Source organism: Temnothorax longispinosus, chromosome 5 (genome assembly GCF_030848805.1).
Source record: "Temnothorax longispinosus isolate EJ_2023e chromosome 5, Tlon_JGU_v1, whole genome shotgun sequence".
Taxonomy (NCBI): Eukaryota; Metazoa; Arthropoda; class Insecta; order Hymenoptera; family Formicidae; genus Temnothorax; species Temnothorax longispinosus.
The window spans coordinates 2,053,847-2,069,032 of NC_092362.1; the positions used below are offsets into that span (position 1 = coordinate 2,053,847).

The 15,186-nt window shown below is 33.9% G+C and overlaps 1 protein-coding gene across 1 annotated transcript; it reads right to left on the reverse strand.

Moving 5' to 3' along the window:
• Positions 1 to 878: 878 nt before the first annotated feature.
• On the reverse strand, positions 879 to 9,895 carry LOC139813589 (putative fatty acyl-CoA reductase CG5065). The gene is made up of 7 exons (XM_071779169.1): positions 7,336 to 9,895; positions 5,091 to 5,407; positions 3,460 to 3,710; positions 2,785 to 2,971; positions 2,042 to 2,227; positions 1,703 to 1,963; positions 879 to 1,322 (listed from the first exon to the last, which is right to left on the reverse strand). Exons 1-7 carry the CDS (start codon positions 7,624 to 7,626, stop codon positions 1,214 to 1,216), a joined length of 1,602 nt encoding a protein of 533 aa, XP_071635270.1. The 5' UTR covers positions 7,627 to 9,895; the 3' UTR covers positions 879 to 1,213.
• Positions 9,896 to 15,186: the final 5,291 nt, after the last annotated feature.

Consider the following 15,186-nt stretch of genomic DNA (forward strand, 5'->3'; position numbering starts at 1 on the left):
TGATTTGATCCCACTGTATAAAAAGGGTTTAAAAGGACTTCAAGAATCGCTAAACAATTATTGTCAACATAAATTGCAAACTTGTAGTACATGTAATGAAAAATAAAAACAGTTGTTTTTGATCACGGATCTCATTTATTTCTCGACTTTGAAGGATTACAATGGACTAGTCTTGCCAAAAGATTAAGATATTCAAGTAACTAAGAACGTAAATTTTCTTTAGAAGACTTACCAGGTGATTTGTACTTTGGTGACCATATTCATAAATTAGTTGGGACCATTGAACATATTCCAGCAATGAGTGAGAGTGCTGTATCCCACTATCAAGCATTAATTTTAAGAAATTGAAACAAATTAGGTTCATGGGAACTTCATGACGGTCTATTCCCCACGGCAAAACCACGCAAACTTAATAAACGAGGAAAAAACAAAAAAGATGTATACCTGTCCTTTTTTATATAAAGTCTGACAAAACTCATGCTAGTGTTTAAATCTAATTCGAGCATAACATTAACAAAAAAAATTATTACTAGCGAAGTTTTTTTTTATCCATTTTACTATATAAAAATATTTTAATTTTTACGTTGAAAATAAATGATAAAAGTAAACAATATCTGCGTTACCTCACAAAAATACACATGTAGAATAATTAATTTTTTTGTTATATATTATTATTTGCTAAATATTATATTCATGTGTGTGATATACACATATATACATATGTATACATTAATATTATATTTTCATTAATTATTTTTATGTGCGGGTTATTACCTCGAATACGGTACGAATTAATATATTTAATTTTTGATCGTACTGTATGTTATATGTATGATAAATCTATGTACGAAAAGTACTAGAAAGTAATTATATTTCAATTCAATTCAATTCAGTCTTTATTTCACTCCCCTTCCGGGGTTGGAAAGGCGTTTTTTTAGTAAAAACGTTCCCAAAAACCTTTACATTCTGCCATACACAATACTTCGGACACTTATACATCATGGCACATACAACAAGGTAAACTTATGGCGTTTTACAGGGACGTACCCAACCCTTTACATCATCTCAATTCTTCTTGTGGTCCTCGTCCTCGTCCGTATCCATCAGCAGCTTCTCCTCCATTTTCTTCGCGATCTCCTCGTCCGTATTCCTTTTTGATCTCTCGCATGCCTCGCGCATTCTACCGAGGGCCATCCGGGATATGTAGGGGTCATCAAACGATCAAGCGGGATATGCGAAGTATGAAATATATGAGCGACAGGAAGACGGATAGGACTATTATAATTCCCATGAGTTGCGCGGCCTTGTGAAACCAGTATAATCTGTAAACAGATAAGTAAATTAGGATTCGAAAAGTAAGACGCGTAACCTTCTTCCATAATAAAATAGATAGAATAAATAGAGAAAATTGGTTAATTATCGTTTTAAGTCAATCGTATCATTTCTGAGAACATTCACATAAATATTTATAGTAAAATAATATGAATAGATGATAGTAATAAAGAAACAAAAAGAGCGTGTATTCAACATTAACATAGTTATTTAAAATAATTGTTTAAATAAATAGGATAAAAACAAAAAAAAAAGGAATCACATAGAGAGAAAGAGATAAATTCTATAAGTTCTCTAAATTCTAGAAATGTACATATAAATTCTATGGTAAAAACATTGACAAATGTTGCAAATGATTAAAAAGACTTACCTCGACAATCGATTTTGGGCGTTTTTTAACGTATCTGGATTGTCCTTCAAGATATATTTTCGGATTCCTAACATGTACTGACGCAAGTACATGTCCCAATTCAAGTTTGTAATATCTACATCAAATTTATCACAATCATCGGACGCTCTTACAAATTTCATCAATTTCGTCATGTTACCCGAATGAAATCTCCACTGGTTCGTCGCGAAGAACTCCCCGGCTTTGGCGGCGCGATCGAACCGTTTGGCCACCCTCAACATCCTGAAAGGAAACGACGCGCGTTATATTTATCGTTATAAATAAAATTGCCACGCGGTAAAACCGAGGGGAGATACTTACATGGGTTTGTGACCTTGAACCCTCAGTATAAGATCTACGATAAATGCAGGGAAAAAGTGCAACGTGGGCACTATGATAGCGTGAATAAATTTGTTTGTCCTAAATGTGAAACCTGGATACCACATCACGTATTTCGATGGATATTCTATAGCGTGTTTCCTCACGATGTTTCCAAATTTGTCCCATCTACAAGAATCATATATGCATATACGTATACAAGATAATAACACTATTCAACAAAAATAAAAATGCACAAAAATAAGAGTGATTATACGTCTTATAGCTTTTTGGACGCTAAATACGTTGCCGTTTGCAAAATTGCTCTATCGTCACAATTTTGAGAAATTTGTGATTGTCATATTAGGAAATTTGTGTCATATTAGGATTTTCAGTCCTTAAAAAAAACTTGCTGTGTCGATTTAAAACAATTTGTGAATAAAATAGGATCTGTTGCATCAAAGTTGCGATTTGCATACGCCATTAAAAAGTCTACTAAATGTTTTTAAATTAAATTATTAAAATTTAAAGTTGATTATATAAATAGCGGAATCAAAATTTTAAAATATTCGAGTTTTCATTACAATTTAAGTAGAGGATTAAAGTTTTTAATGCAATTTAAATTGAATTAACTTTGACATATCAGATTAGTATTTAGCAACCTGAAAAACTATTAAATTGCGCGGGTGTTCGCACACATGCATTTATTTAAATGTTTTGTTATGTCTATTGTTGCATATACTCACGTAATCGGATTTACTGTACTGCTGGTACAATTGTAGATCTTTATCGTGTTAGTATGTTGCATGGCATTGTGCCAAGATGCGCAGATCAATGTATTGACAACGAAATCGACAGGTACAACGTCTATCAATAATTTTGCGTTACATACGATACTTCTAATGGTACCTCTTCCGATCTCCGTCATTATACCTATTAAATGTAAACAATTAAATATGACACATGTATGCTGATATCGACATGGAAGAAAATTATTTAATTCCTGATTAATCTCGCCCTTTCCATCTGCATGTGTTTTTCAAGAACACTCATTTCTCGTTATAATAACTCGTTAAATTTAAAAATGTATTAACTTGTAAAAAAAAATTTTAAAACATTTTTTAAGTGTCCATTATAGCAACAAACATTGTAAATAATCAATTATATTTATTGGATTTTTCCGGTAACTTTCAGTAAAACAAGTACAGTCTCTTCTCTCTATTATTCTTATCGTCGTTCAATATTTTACAGTAAAATGCCTATTCTTTTTTTAATAACCCGAGAAAAAATTTTTCATATATGTATATAATTATATATAACATTATATAAAACATATGTTCATATATGTATATGTTTTCTTTCTCTTGTATAATCTTTACGATTCATACAATTTATACGATTGTATAAAATTACTATTGTACCTGTAATACCGCTAACATTATCTATCCATCCTGGAAATGGCTCTTGGTACGCGGCACCGATTATACTCGGTCGTACAATTGCGATCGGTAGGTTGCGTCCCTTAGACATTATGATCTGTTCCGCCAATCCTTTGGTCAACGTATACGTATTCGGATGTTTGCTGATCAGTCTCTTATTCTCTATTATTCCTATCGTCTTGTCGTCCAAATTTTCGCATATATCGATTACTGTGTACGGCTTCACCTCCGTGCTGTAACATTAGCAATATACGATTAAGCGCGCCTTTTAGCTCTATAATTCGCGTCAGAATTTAAAACAGAATTTTATTCTTAATTTTATATATGTATGTATTTTAGTATAAATTTCATACATACAGAGTGTCCCATTTTGAAAGATCCACACAAATATCTCAGAAACTTTGCGTTATGTTAAAAAATGTTTTAAATAATTAGGTCCATGTTTAAAATAATTAGGCCATTAGGTGAGTTACCTACAGTTTAGGTCTGGAGCCCTACTGGGGCCAAAATATGGGCTCCTACTACTAAAATCCTACAACTTTTATTTGAAACATTTTTTTAAGATAACGTAAAGTTTCTGAGATATTTCTGTGGATCTTTTAAAATAAGACACCCTGTATGTACTTATATTCTAACTTTTTGAATTTACGTTTTTCAAGTCGTATCGAGTTTATTTTAGACAATTTATAATTCGAGCCAGAATTCAGAATACAATTTTATTTGCAATTTTACGTGTGTCCTGTAATACGAAAAACATTTAAAGAATCGACTTGACGGAGACACGTAAAAATATGAATAAAATTTTGTTATTGCAGATAATCGGAAATTATGATAGATTAATTGGGTAAATATTATAAAACATTATAAGTTAATATTAATTAGGTATATTAATAATGACATTAATTAATATAGATTAATAGATAATTTAAAGCGAGCATTTCTTTAGGAGCATTATTTTTTAATACCTTTTTACCATTTTATCCTATCCTATCGTAAACTGAACTGGTTTACATAAAATGCAATTCGTATCATGTAAAATAAAAAAATGTATACCCGCAATTTAAATATGTATCGTAGGGGAAGATTGCAAGCAAGAAATAGCTAGTTTATTGAATGTACTTATAGTCTAGTCATTAGATTCCCCTTCTGTTCCGCTTATCGGACATTATGTTCTTGAAGAAAAACGCTTTGCTCGTATATTTCCATTCTTAACATTTTAATGTATATAAACGGGATAATTTAATGCATTATCAACCGGAAGCTTGATATTAATAAGCTTTGTGCCGCCTGCGCTTATTGATTAGAAGTCTACTAATCGGCGACAAACCGATTCATTATTCTTATCACTGCATTTATTTGTCAAAATATACCGATCATCCAATAACATATTATTGTGAATATCATTTATAATAATATATTATCGCTCGACAATGTATGTCAATTTTATCTACCACGGGCGGTATAGATAAAGTGTTAACAGTATCGCAGAGAGAAGTATTTCCACGACGAAAATAATTTGATTAAGATAATTTTGAAGATCTACCCTCCGAGATGAAAACAGTAGCGCGTTATCCGTGCGGCTGTCACGCGTGCTTATATAACTGGCAGCTTACGTGTATATTGATTCTTCAATCTCCCGTCGGTCGGCATTACTGTAGGCCGTGCTGACGTAAACGACGCTAATAATGTTTGTCATGAGCCTGCACAAGTCCAAGATACAATCGGTGCCCATCGTGTTCAAATTAACGGCTACCTTCAGCGACTCGTTAAAGCGCACGGTAGCCGCACTATGGAACACGATATTGACTCTTTTTATCAACATGTCTCTGTCTTCAGGCTGGAGCCCCAGCTCCGGCAGGCCTACGTCACCTTTTACAGGGAAGATTTTTTTCAAGGTGCCCGGAAACTCCGATCGTATCCTGTCGAAAACCTGTCACAGAGAAAGAGGCACGTTACCGCTTCGTTTCGTAAGAAGAGTGCGAGGAACGCGCGGAAAAATATTGAACACAAAATTTTATATACTTATATAGAAATATATTATATATGTTAATTTATACTCATACACATATATTATTTATATATTAAGTACCATAATAGAATAAAATAAAAATATTATTTAATTTTTATATATTAGATATATATAAAAATAAATATAATAAATAGCATTGTATATTATTTACAATAATTGTTATATTTATATGTAATATCGAAAGTAATTACGGTTCAACATTAATATAATTTGAGATAATCATGAGAATGGCGACAATCGCGACCTATCGTCGTGCATTTCGATGACAACTTGACACTTTAGACATAAAGCTACGAATAAAATATTTAAGACATCCTACACGAGGTTGTGCAAAATCGATATTACATTAATTTAACAAGTGTGTATGCTATTACGTCCATAAGAAATTTGGCGTGAATACGCTGCGATGAAGTTACAGAGGGATAAGATAAGCTTCTGCACTCAAAAAAATGATTTTGCACCTATATAGCAAAAATTTTCTGGGTGCAAAAAATTAGCTAAGGTAGATAAATGATTAGCAAATACTGTGATATCGCTTATGTTTTACACTTAAGGACGTTCACCGGTCCTTATACTAGAGAAAATCGATTTTCTATAGATATTCTTGAAACTGTGAATATACCGTTAATTTAGGTGCTTTACGCGTGGTATAAATTTCAGTACCTCTTGCGGTATAAAAATCGAGATACTGAGCCTCAAAGTTTCAACTTTTAATAAGAACCGGTGAACGTCCTTAATCAATCTATATGACAGAGACATAATTTATACTTGAACTGTTTGTAAAATTTAGAAAGAAAGTTTCTCTGTCGCCTATCCTGTTAAAGCCACTGTATAATAATAATATTTGTTATAAAGTTTGACTGTGGTACATAGAAAGATTAACGGCGAGAGACAAAATGAATATATAATCCTCACACCTAACGTAGTTCGTATAATGCGCCCAATATGTCTAGCTCTTTTAAAAAATCTCGCGCTCAACTGTTACGCAGTTATCGCGTGTAAGTCTGTGTTCGTAAAATTATTGCAAATAAAAAAGTATAGGTTGTGAAGGTATTCGGCTTCTAGCCGTAGTAGTTTGACCTTTTCATCATTTGTGAATAGAAAGAGGTATGTTGGCCATCTCGCGCCTCTCTTTTTCTAAATTAATTACACTCGTTCTAGCGTAGTATCGAAACTCATATTTATTCAATGCAGTGATTAAAATTTGGCAATGGAACCTAAATTTTTCAGAAGATATTACTAAAATGTTGCTGCTATAAATTCTATATGTGGCAAACAACATTCTAGCAGATACGAAAAATAGCGATAAATTTTTGTTGTGACACCTAGAAATCTACCTACATCAGCAAAACATTTTTTTGAGTGTACATCGAGAATTTCCGAGACTTATCCAAAAGCAAATGTTCCTAATATGAAACAAATATTTTTTAAATTCTCTTCAGACTAAAGCTTTTTGGAACAAGTAAGAAAGAGAAAATATTTTAACGTACAAAGTAAACATAAAAATTTTCGTTTTAAACGAGTTTAATTCTCGTATAGTCTTCAACGCATAAATATGTGTGTTATGGCGAGTAGTGGGCAAGTGCCTTAATTTAAAGGCCATAGAAATTCTCGCGTGCGCCCTTCATGTCACGCGATGTAGGTCTAAATTAGCTCAATTAGCTCGATTTAAAACAGTTCAATTATTCCGATATTTCCGGCGATAATAGACTCGAATAATATTTTCCTATTTGGCTAACAGAAAAAATTTGTTTATGCATAACTGAGCTCTAAATGCGATATACGCGGTAGTGGATATATTATACATATATATAGGTATATATACGAACGGAATTGTCTAGTAGATCTTGAAGACGTTGCTCGACAGACTTGTTCTTTTTTGGACGGATCAGAACAAAAATTGTGGCCACCTGGGGACACGAGCGCAGCAGCTTTTCCAGAAGGGCTTTTCCCAAGAAGCCGGTGGCGCCGGTTAAAAAGATCACCATCTCGGCGAAGAACGCGTTGATCGAACCTTCCCTCGGGTGAACTTCGTCATGTGCGTGCCCCGAATTAGTTTGTGCGTTCGTCGTATCCATCTTGATATCTGTTTCGAGCTCTACACAACTGTAAAAATTCATATTAGTATTAGAAAATAAATTAACGAAGCGTCTTATCGATATGACGTCGTTCTTTGTCTTAATTCAACGCGAATAGAAGCATAATGTATTCGAGAAATATAAGTCGCCGCAAAATTCACGCAATTATTTTAGAAAATAAAGGTGAATCAGAGCATGTGCGGAAGCAACGTGTTTTAAATTATTTAATCAATTTATTTAATTTGAGTGAAGATAAAAATAGAAAAAAAGAATCCGAGTCAGGCACGGGGCGTGGCGCGCAATAAAACTTAAGACGTGTATTCAAATGTAACGAACGTTTCGGCTCTTCCTTTGAGCCATCTTCAGCATTTATTAAGAAAAAGGATTCTATTCCTGCAGAGCTCGAGGCAGAAAGCTCCCTTCTTGAGGAGATGTCGTGACAAGCGAGCTAGTACGCACGATTATAGTGGACATTTCCACTGTGCAAAAGAAAGAAAAATATATTTAATCGATCGTTAAAGAAAACAGTAAAAGAAAGGAGAGAGCTCACCTCAAGATCTGCAGCAATCAAATAAGTACAAGAATTAAAAAGTCGTAGTAGTCAGGGGTGAATTCGAAAAGTCGCACATTTCGGAAATTAGAGGCGAGAATAAATTGCAATCACACGTGTGTCGGTTGAAATCAAAGTGAGACAGTGAGTCACAAGTATGTAAATCAGAAACGCTATTATACATAAAGTAACGTTATTACTTACGTAAGAAACGCACGTGGCGGAAGTAAAGGCGAGCTGTGGGACGAAGCGAGCGGTAGTAGAGAAAGTAAGCGGTGATTATTGAAAGAATTGTTTGCGGAAGTAATGCAAGAGAGCACAGTGATGTGCTAAACAGAGGGAATAAATAGTAACCTTAATTTTGTTTACAGATATCGCAAGAAGAAAGGAAAGAAAAAGATGGACGAAAAAATGAAGTGCAAAGGAACAATAATAATTGACAGGAAGGCGAGATGATAGTGGAAAGGCAAGCAGCGAAAATGATGTAGGCCTTTAAGGACGAAATAAAAAACTGAAAGACGAAGTAGAGAGGGTGAAAAGGAAGGTATATACAGAATGAAGCAAAGTTCAGGTAAAAGGAAAAGGGACGAGAGTGAGGAGAGAAGGGACAAGGTATATAAGAGAAAATGGTGGTATAAAGATTATGAAGGGAGCGATGATGAAAAAAGAAGGAAGAATGTGATAATTTATAGGGTCGAGAAGGAGAGATGAGGAGGAAGTGATTTAAACTGTTATAAGGTGAAGCAGCTATTTACAGAAGGACTTAAAGTGAAGGTAGAGGTGAAGGAAGTGAACATGATAGGGCAGAGAGGAGAATGGATAACAATTCTGGTAAAGATGGGAAGTGAGGAGGATAAATGGAAAGTACTGGAAGCAAGAAGAAAAGAAGAAACCAGAATGAAGGTGAAGATAGATGAAGACAAGTCGGTGGAAAAAAGGATCAAAAAAGGAAAGGAAAAGAAAAAGAGAAAGGAAAAGAGAGAGGAAGAATGTAGGAGGACAAGGAGGTCGGCAGAGGACGAGATCGCGAAGAGGATGGAGGAAAAACTATACTGATGGACACGGACGAGGACGAAGCGGACCAGAGGGAAGGACCGGAGGGAAGACACTAGAAGGGGTAGGGAGGGTAATAGTAGTATTGTAAAGTCGCACAAAGGCCAGGTTTCGAATAGAATTAAAATGGGTTACGGGTATATGTAAAAAGGGTACGTCCCTGTAAAACGCCATGTAAAATGTATGTGATTAATGACTGAATGTATAATTGTAAAAATTTTTGGGAACGTTTTTCCTGAAAAAAAAGCCTTTCCAATCCCGGAAGGGGAGAGAAATAAAGATTGAATTGAATTGAACACTATAAAAAAGAATAGAAATATAAAATATTCATTCTTTGAATTTAATAAAAAAAACTTTTAGAAATTCTTGCATTTTTGCTATATATATCCCATAGGAGTGGGATAGCTCCATCAATTTCTCCTTCAGTTCTAACATTGTTAGGTCACTTACTCCTCGCACTTATGATGTCTGTCCCGAATGTATTCTCACGCGTAATTAACGCGCGGTATAGTCTGTCACGGCTGCACCTTCTCACAGTGACGTTTTTCGCGGTCTCTCACTAACACTTGTTATATTCCGGACCGAGCTGGCTTTATCCCAAACAAGCCTCCAATAATATGGAATTAATTGGCCAGAAGTAACGGGAGAAACAAATAGTTTATTTGACGGATTACAAACTCTCGATTTATAACTTTGATGCTTGCTCTACGACTGCTCCTTAACAATCCTACATTAATTTTGCAATTGTTAATTTAATCGTTAAAAAAATTTATTTATTTTAACTTTCCGGCAGGCGCGCCGTGTACTGCCAAAGTATTGCGTGGAATCAGATTGGAAATTTGAAAGCATGAGGGATATTTATCATAAAATAAGTATTATGCGGTGAAAGTTTACGATATTTTAAAGCTTACTGGACACTGAAGGAATAGCTCGGGGAGCCAGAACTCAAATTGAAAGTTTCCATGAATTCCCTTCAGAATCGCCGCGCGAGTACACACGAAAGGTTTTTGAAAAGTCGAATTTTACCTATGTAAGTCGTTTATATGGGTCGTTGGCATCCTCGACAGAGATGTTCACCGTTCACCAGTTGCAGGTAAACTAACGAATGGCGGCGGGCCCCGTGGTCTCACACTTCCCTCACCCTAAACTTTTTAGAAACGCGCTAAGTAATCGGACTTTTGATAAATACTAACATAGTCAAAAATGTCAAAGCCGCGAACGACTCATTATGTTGCATTATGTTTGCAGGGTTAAAGTAGAAAACATTGAATTCTTGTCTCATTATTATTCCGACAGAATTAATTTCTCAAATAAAACAGTGAACTTTGTGTGTATATTAATACACACAAATTTTAATACATTTTAAATACTTTTTTTTTAAGCAGGAAACAGTTAAAATAACGATTTCATAAACGACTTAGAATAAGAACCATATTGTATAATTATATAATTACATGCATTTTATTTTTGTACCATTATTAAAGAAACAATTTACAATACTTTACCGAATAATATTAAAATTTCTAATAAATGCCTATTTTCCTAGTACATCTAATTGTAAATTATATTCCAAAATTGCATTCTTATCACATATCACTCGTTACTTATTGTTAGTTGCAACATTTTCTTCGCGATATGAGATAATTTTGTTGCTACGAAAATGCAGTAGTGATGATTTTGGTGCAACAGCAGAATTATTTTTTTCCATGTAATTTTCCCAGTATACCTGAATTTGCATTTCAATAAAAATTACATTCTTATATCACAGGATACTGTTCGTGACTTAATTCCAACTTCTTCCTTGCAATATGAGATAACATTGAAGTTACATATTTATTATCAGCTGTAAAAGTATTCTACGTATGAAAAAAATGTGTTTGTTTAAACACTGAAGAGAAAACCATCGCCAAGTGATAGAAAAATATAACATAAAATATTTTAAGTATATATATACATAAATAATTTTAATAATTTTTTTAATAAATAAAATTATTCTCTTCTTTCGCGCTTATTATTAGTGAATTTTTTACGATAAATAATAATTAACATTCTCATCGCTGCATAGTTAGGTTCTAGGTGTATTGTAAATGATACATGTAGCGATAAATATGTTAATTATTATTTATCTATGAATAAAATCTATCTCTACCCGTAAATGTCATTCTAAATAGGAAATACTCAAAATTAACGATTTTTAGTAACTGTGATCTCTAAAATTTATAGATCAGTCTGTGAACACTTGCCTGTGGTTGCGCGTGCCGATAAAAAAAAAGGGATTGGAAAAAGCATAAATACTATAAGAATCAGCAAGAAAACACAGCAACTGATCAAAAAACAGTCTTAGCCTGAGGGCGTTATTTTTATTTCACTTGTCAGTAAAAGTGTTATAATGTACACATAAATAAAAAAATTTTAATGTTGTTATTTAAAAAATTATTTAAAAAAATTAATTTATAGTAATTAACTGTTATTAGGCCATAAAGTTTAATTTATAGCTTGCACGTTAATTATATGCTAATAAAGTTAAGAGACAAAAATTAATTGAGTAATAAAATTCGATATTGGCTGAGCTGTGAATATTAAAAGTTGGATACGTGTTTTTCGACGGAATGGCAGCCCGTCAGGAATATCCCTTACCTCGAAGTGAAGATTAAAAGTGGATACGTGTTTTAAAACCTCGACGGAATGGCAGCCCGTCAGGAATATCCCTTGCCTCGAAGTGAAGATTAAAAGTGCATGGATACGTGTTTTAGAACCTCGACGGAATGGCAGCCCATCAGAAGTATTCCTTGCCTCGAAGTGAAGTTTATAAAAGTGGATACGTGTTTTAAAACTTCGACGGAATGGCAGCCCGTCAGGAGTATCCCTTGCCTCGAAACCCCCTCTACCTTGCCGTTCGGATTCGGCGTTAAACTGTAGGTCCCATGTGCTGCATTGTATGCAATCTACGTGCGCACAAGCACATATGATTTTGGGAGAAGCCTAGGTCCGATTCGGACTGTTGCACCATTGGAATGAAAAAAAAATGAACGTGTTTTAAAAACATATGAGAAATATATACATTTATTTCGCTTTAAACGTTTTTTAACGAAAATGTGTAACGTATTACACTATCAGGCAATATAACAGCGCTCGATTTTATTAAGGGGGAATGCAAAATCTCTGCTGATGTTTCGCAGTTTTTCCGTTCAGTAATTTGCGGTAATGATCCAAGAACTGTAAAAAGTTGTAACTGCACTCGCAAAGTAAAGTCAATCGTCCAAGACCTTATTTACGCAGTAAGTCATGGAAAAATTAAAACTTCTAAGCACATAATGGAATGACATTGAAAAGCATCACAAGTAGTAGAAAAGTAATTGACATTATAAATAAATACGGGCACTGCTGCAGTTACAACACTATCGAGGAATTGGAAACTGAAGCTACGTTTGCCTCTTGTATAATAGTAAATCGATTATTTGTCCCGAAGATATTTACTTATCTTCTAATTATTGTACAGGAGTAGCCTTCGACAATTACGATCGATTCGTTGAAACTTGTAGCGGTAAGGATACGTTACACGATACTGTCGGTATAATTTACCAAAATGTTGATACAGATATTTGCGATGCGCGCACATGTGATATAGAACGTACTGTAAATGAACCTCCCGCCAAAAGGAGACGTTTGACGCTATATGTCCGGAATTGGTTACTTACGCCAAAAAACCAAAAATGGTTGAAAAATTACTGCCCATTGATAGCGAACTGCGTTGCAAACACGCCAATGTGGGTTGGGTTTAACAGTAAAATCGTAGTAGATAAATCAATCAAATAAAAAGTATCGTACACCGATCAAAATGCCTCGCCGACAAATATTTCCGTAGTATATGAAACGATGCGTCAAAGTCGGAGAATTGCGCAAGAGTTGCAACATTTTAATCGATGTAAGCGTTTACATCCTTTAGTGTCGCTAGGATTGCAAGTTTTGTTGTTTGAAGATTTTTTAACCAAGCAAAATATCAATGTAGAAGTAAATGTACTCGAAGTTATCAAAGAATTTCAGTCGAATAAGATTTTAAATTCAAAAATTTCGAATCCAACTTTCGATAAATTGTTAACAGATTTTTTAAATTATAAAAAAAAGGCATTGAATGTGGAAACTTTGGAAAAACGCCGCAGTATTATGTTATGTACATTAATTTTGTCGATTACTATCTAATGTTTACGCGCAGCATCCGCATCGGTGATTTTGAACTTTTTAAAGAAGTTATTCCGAAAATGGCCAATTTATTTTTTATGTTTAATCAAGGAAACTATTCTCGGTGATTAGTAAAATACCATGATAATCTATTGAAAGTTCAGGAAACACATCCAGGTTTAGAAATTCAATTTCGAAATGGGTTTTTCGGTGTCAAAAGAACAGATAAACCTTTCTCTAAAAATCCTGTAGATTTGACACTTGAATAGACGGTCAATGCGGATGCTGCAAGGAGATTAACCGGAATAACACATTTTACGAATTCGATTAATGCTCGTCAAAGATGGTCAAAAAGTCACAGCATACGCTCAACACTGATATCGCCTACGTACGAAGAAATTGGTTTAAAAAGAGCTCAAGATATTACCGGAGATTTGGAAATACATCAAATAAAAAAGAATTCCGTTCAGTTGCGAAATTTCATAAATTTATTAAAGCAAAATTTTAATCCGTTTAACAGTGAAAATATCGAACGTGATTTTTTATATAACATTGGCACCGGACGAACAGCTTCCGAAGAAGTTTGTAACTTTTTATTAAATGCAGAGAAAAATGGTAATTCGTTGAGAGAGATATTTATTTCTGAATGCGCAGAATCGCCAAATAGATTTGAAGCGACGATCAAACAAAATAAAATACTTAATTTTGCAAATTCAACCGCAAAGAGAGAGAGAGAAAAAGATCACAATTAACAACAAAGTGCAAGAAATAAGGTTACAACGGAATTTATTTGGCTGCATGTTAGCCATTTCAATGAATGAAAATACAAACATAGAAAAGATTCTTACTTTTCCATTAACACCCGTTCCGATGTCATTGTGCCATTTAGACGGATCGATATTTAAGACTGATAAATCAGTTTTACTTAAGCTATTAGAAAAGAATGTTAAAAGTGTAGCTCCGACACACGCGGACGTTTGTTTGATAGACGGCTTTTATCTAATACATTGTATGAAAGACATACCAAAAACGTTTAAAAATATATCTAAAAAAATACTGCAGATGGTAACAACAAATAATAAAGCTCGAGAAATACGCGTCATTTTTTATAGATATTTCACGCCCTCAATTAAAGATTATGAAAGATCTGTCCGAGGCGGTAACTGTGATGAGCGTATGTATGTGATTTCTGGACCTGATCAAACGAGACCCGCAGATTTTGTCAAAGATCTTAGAAATATCAATTTCAAGAAAGCTCTTGTCCGTTTTTTAATTGTACATTGGCAGAGTACAAAAATGATACCATTTTTTGGAAATAAAACAGTTTTACTGAACTTCGATCAGTGTCATGAATATAAAGTTAATAATGAGACTGTTTTATTTTCGATAAATGATTATATCTACACGCTAGAAGCTCATGAAGAAGCTGATACGAAAATAGTTTTTCACGCGTGTAATATTCTGGAAGAAGCTCACATTATAATAAAATGTTCCGACACGGACATACTTATTATAATGCTAGCCAACATGAATAAGTTAAAAAACAATAGTAAAGTTTGGATTCAAACGGGTATTTTAAACAGACAGCGTATAATTGACGTGTCAGCACTGTATGATAGACACGGCGAATTATTTTGTAAATCTTTAGCAGGGTTTCATGCATTCACTGGATGTGACTTCAATCCAGCTTTTTTTAGAAAAGATAAACAGCGCCCTTTAAATTATTACTATTTAGCGAACGATTTCAAAGCGCATTTGCTGAATTGGGCAGTGAAGAATGTGATAGAGTCTATTATAATATTAATATAACTTAAATTGTA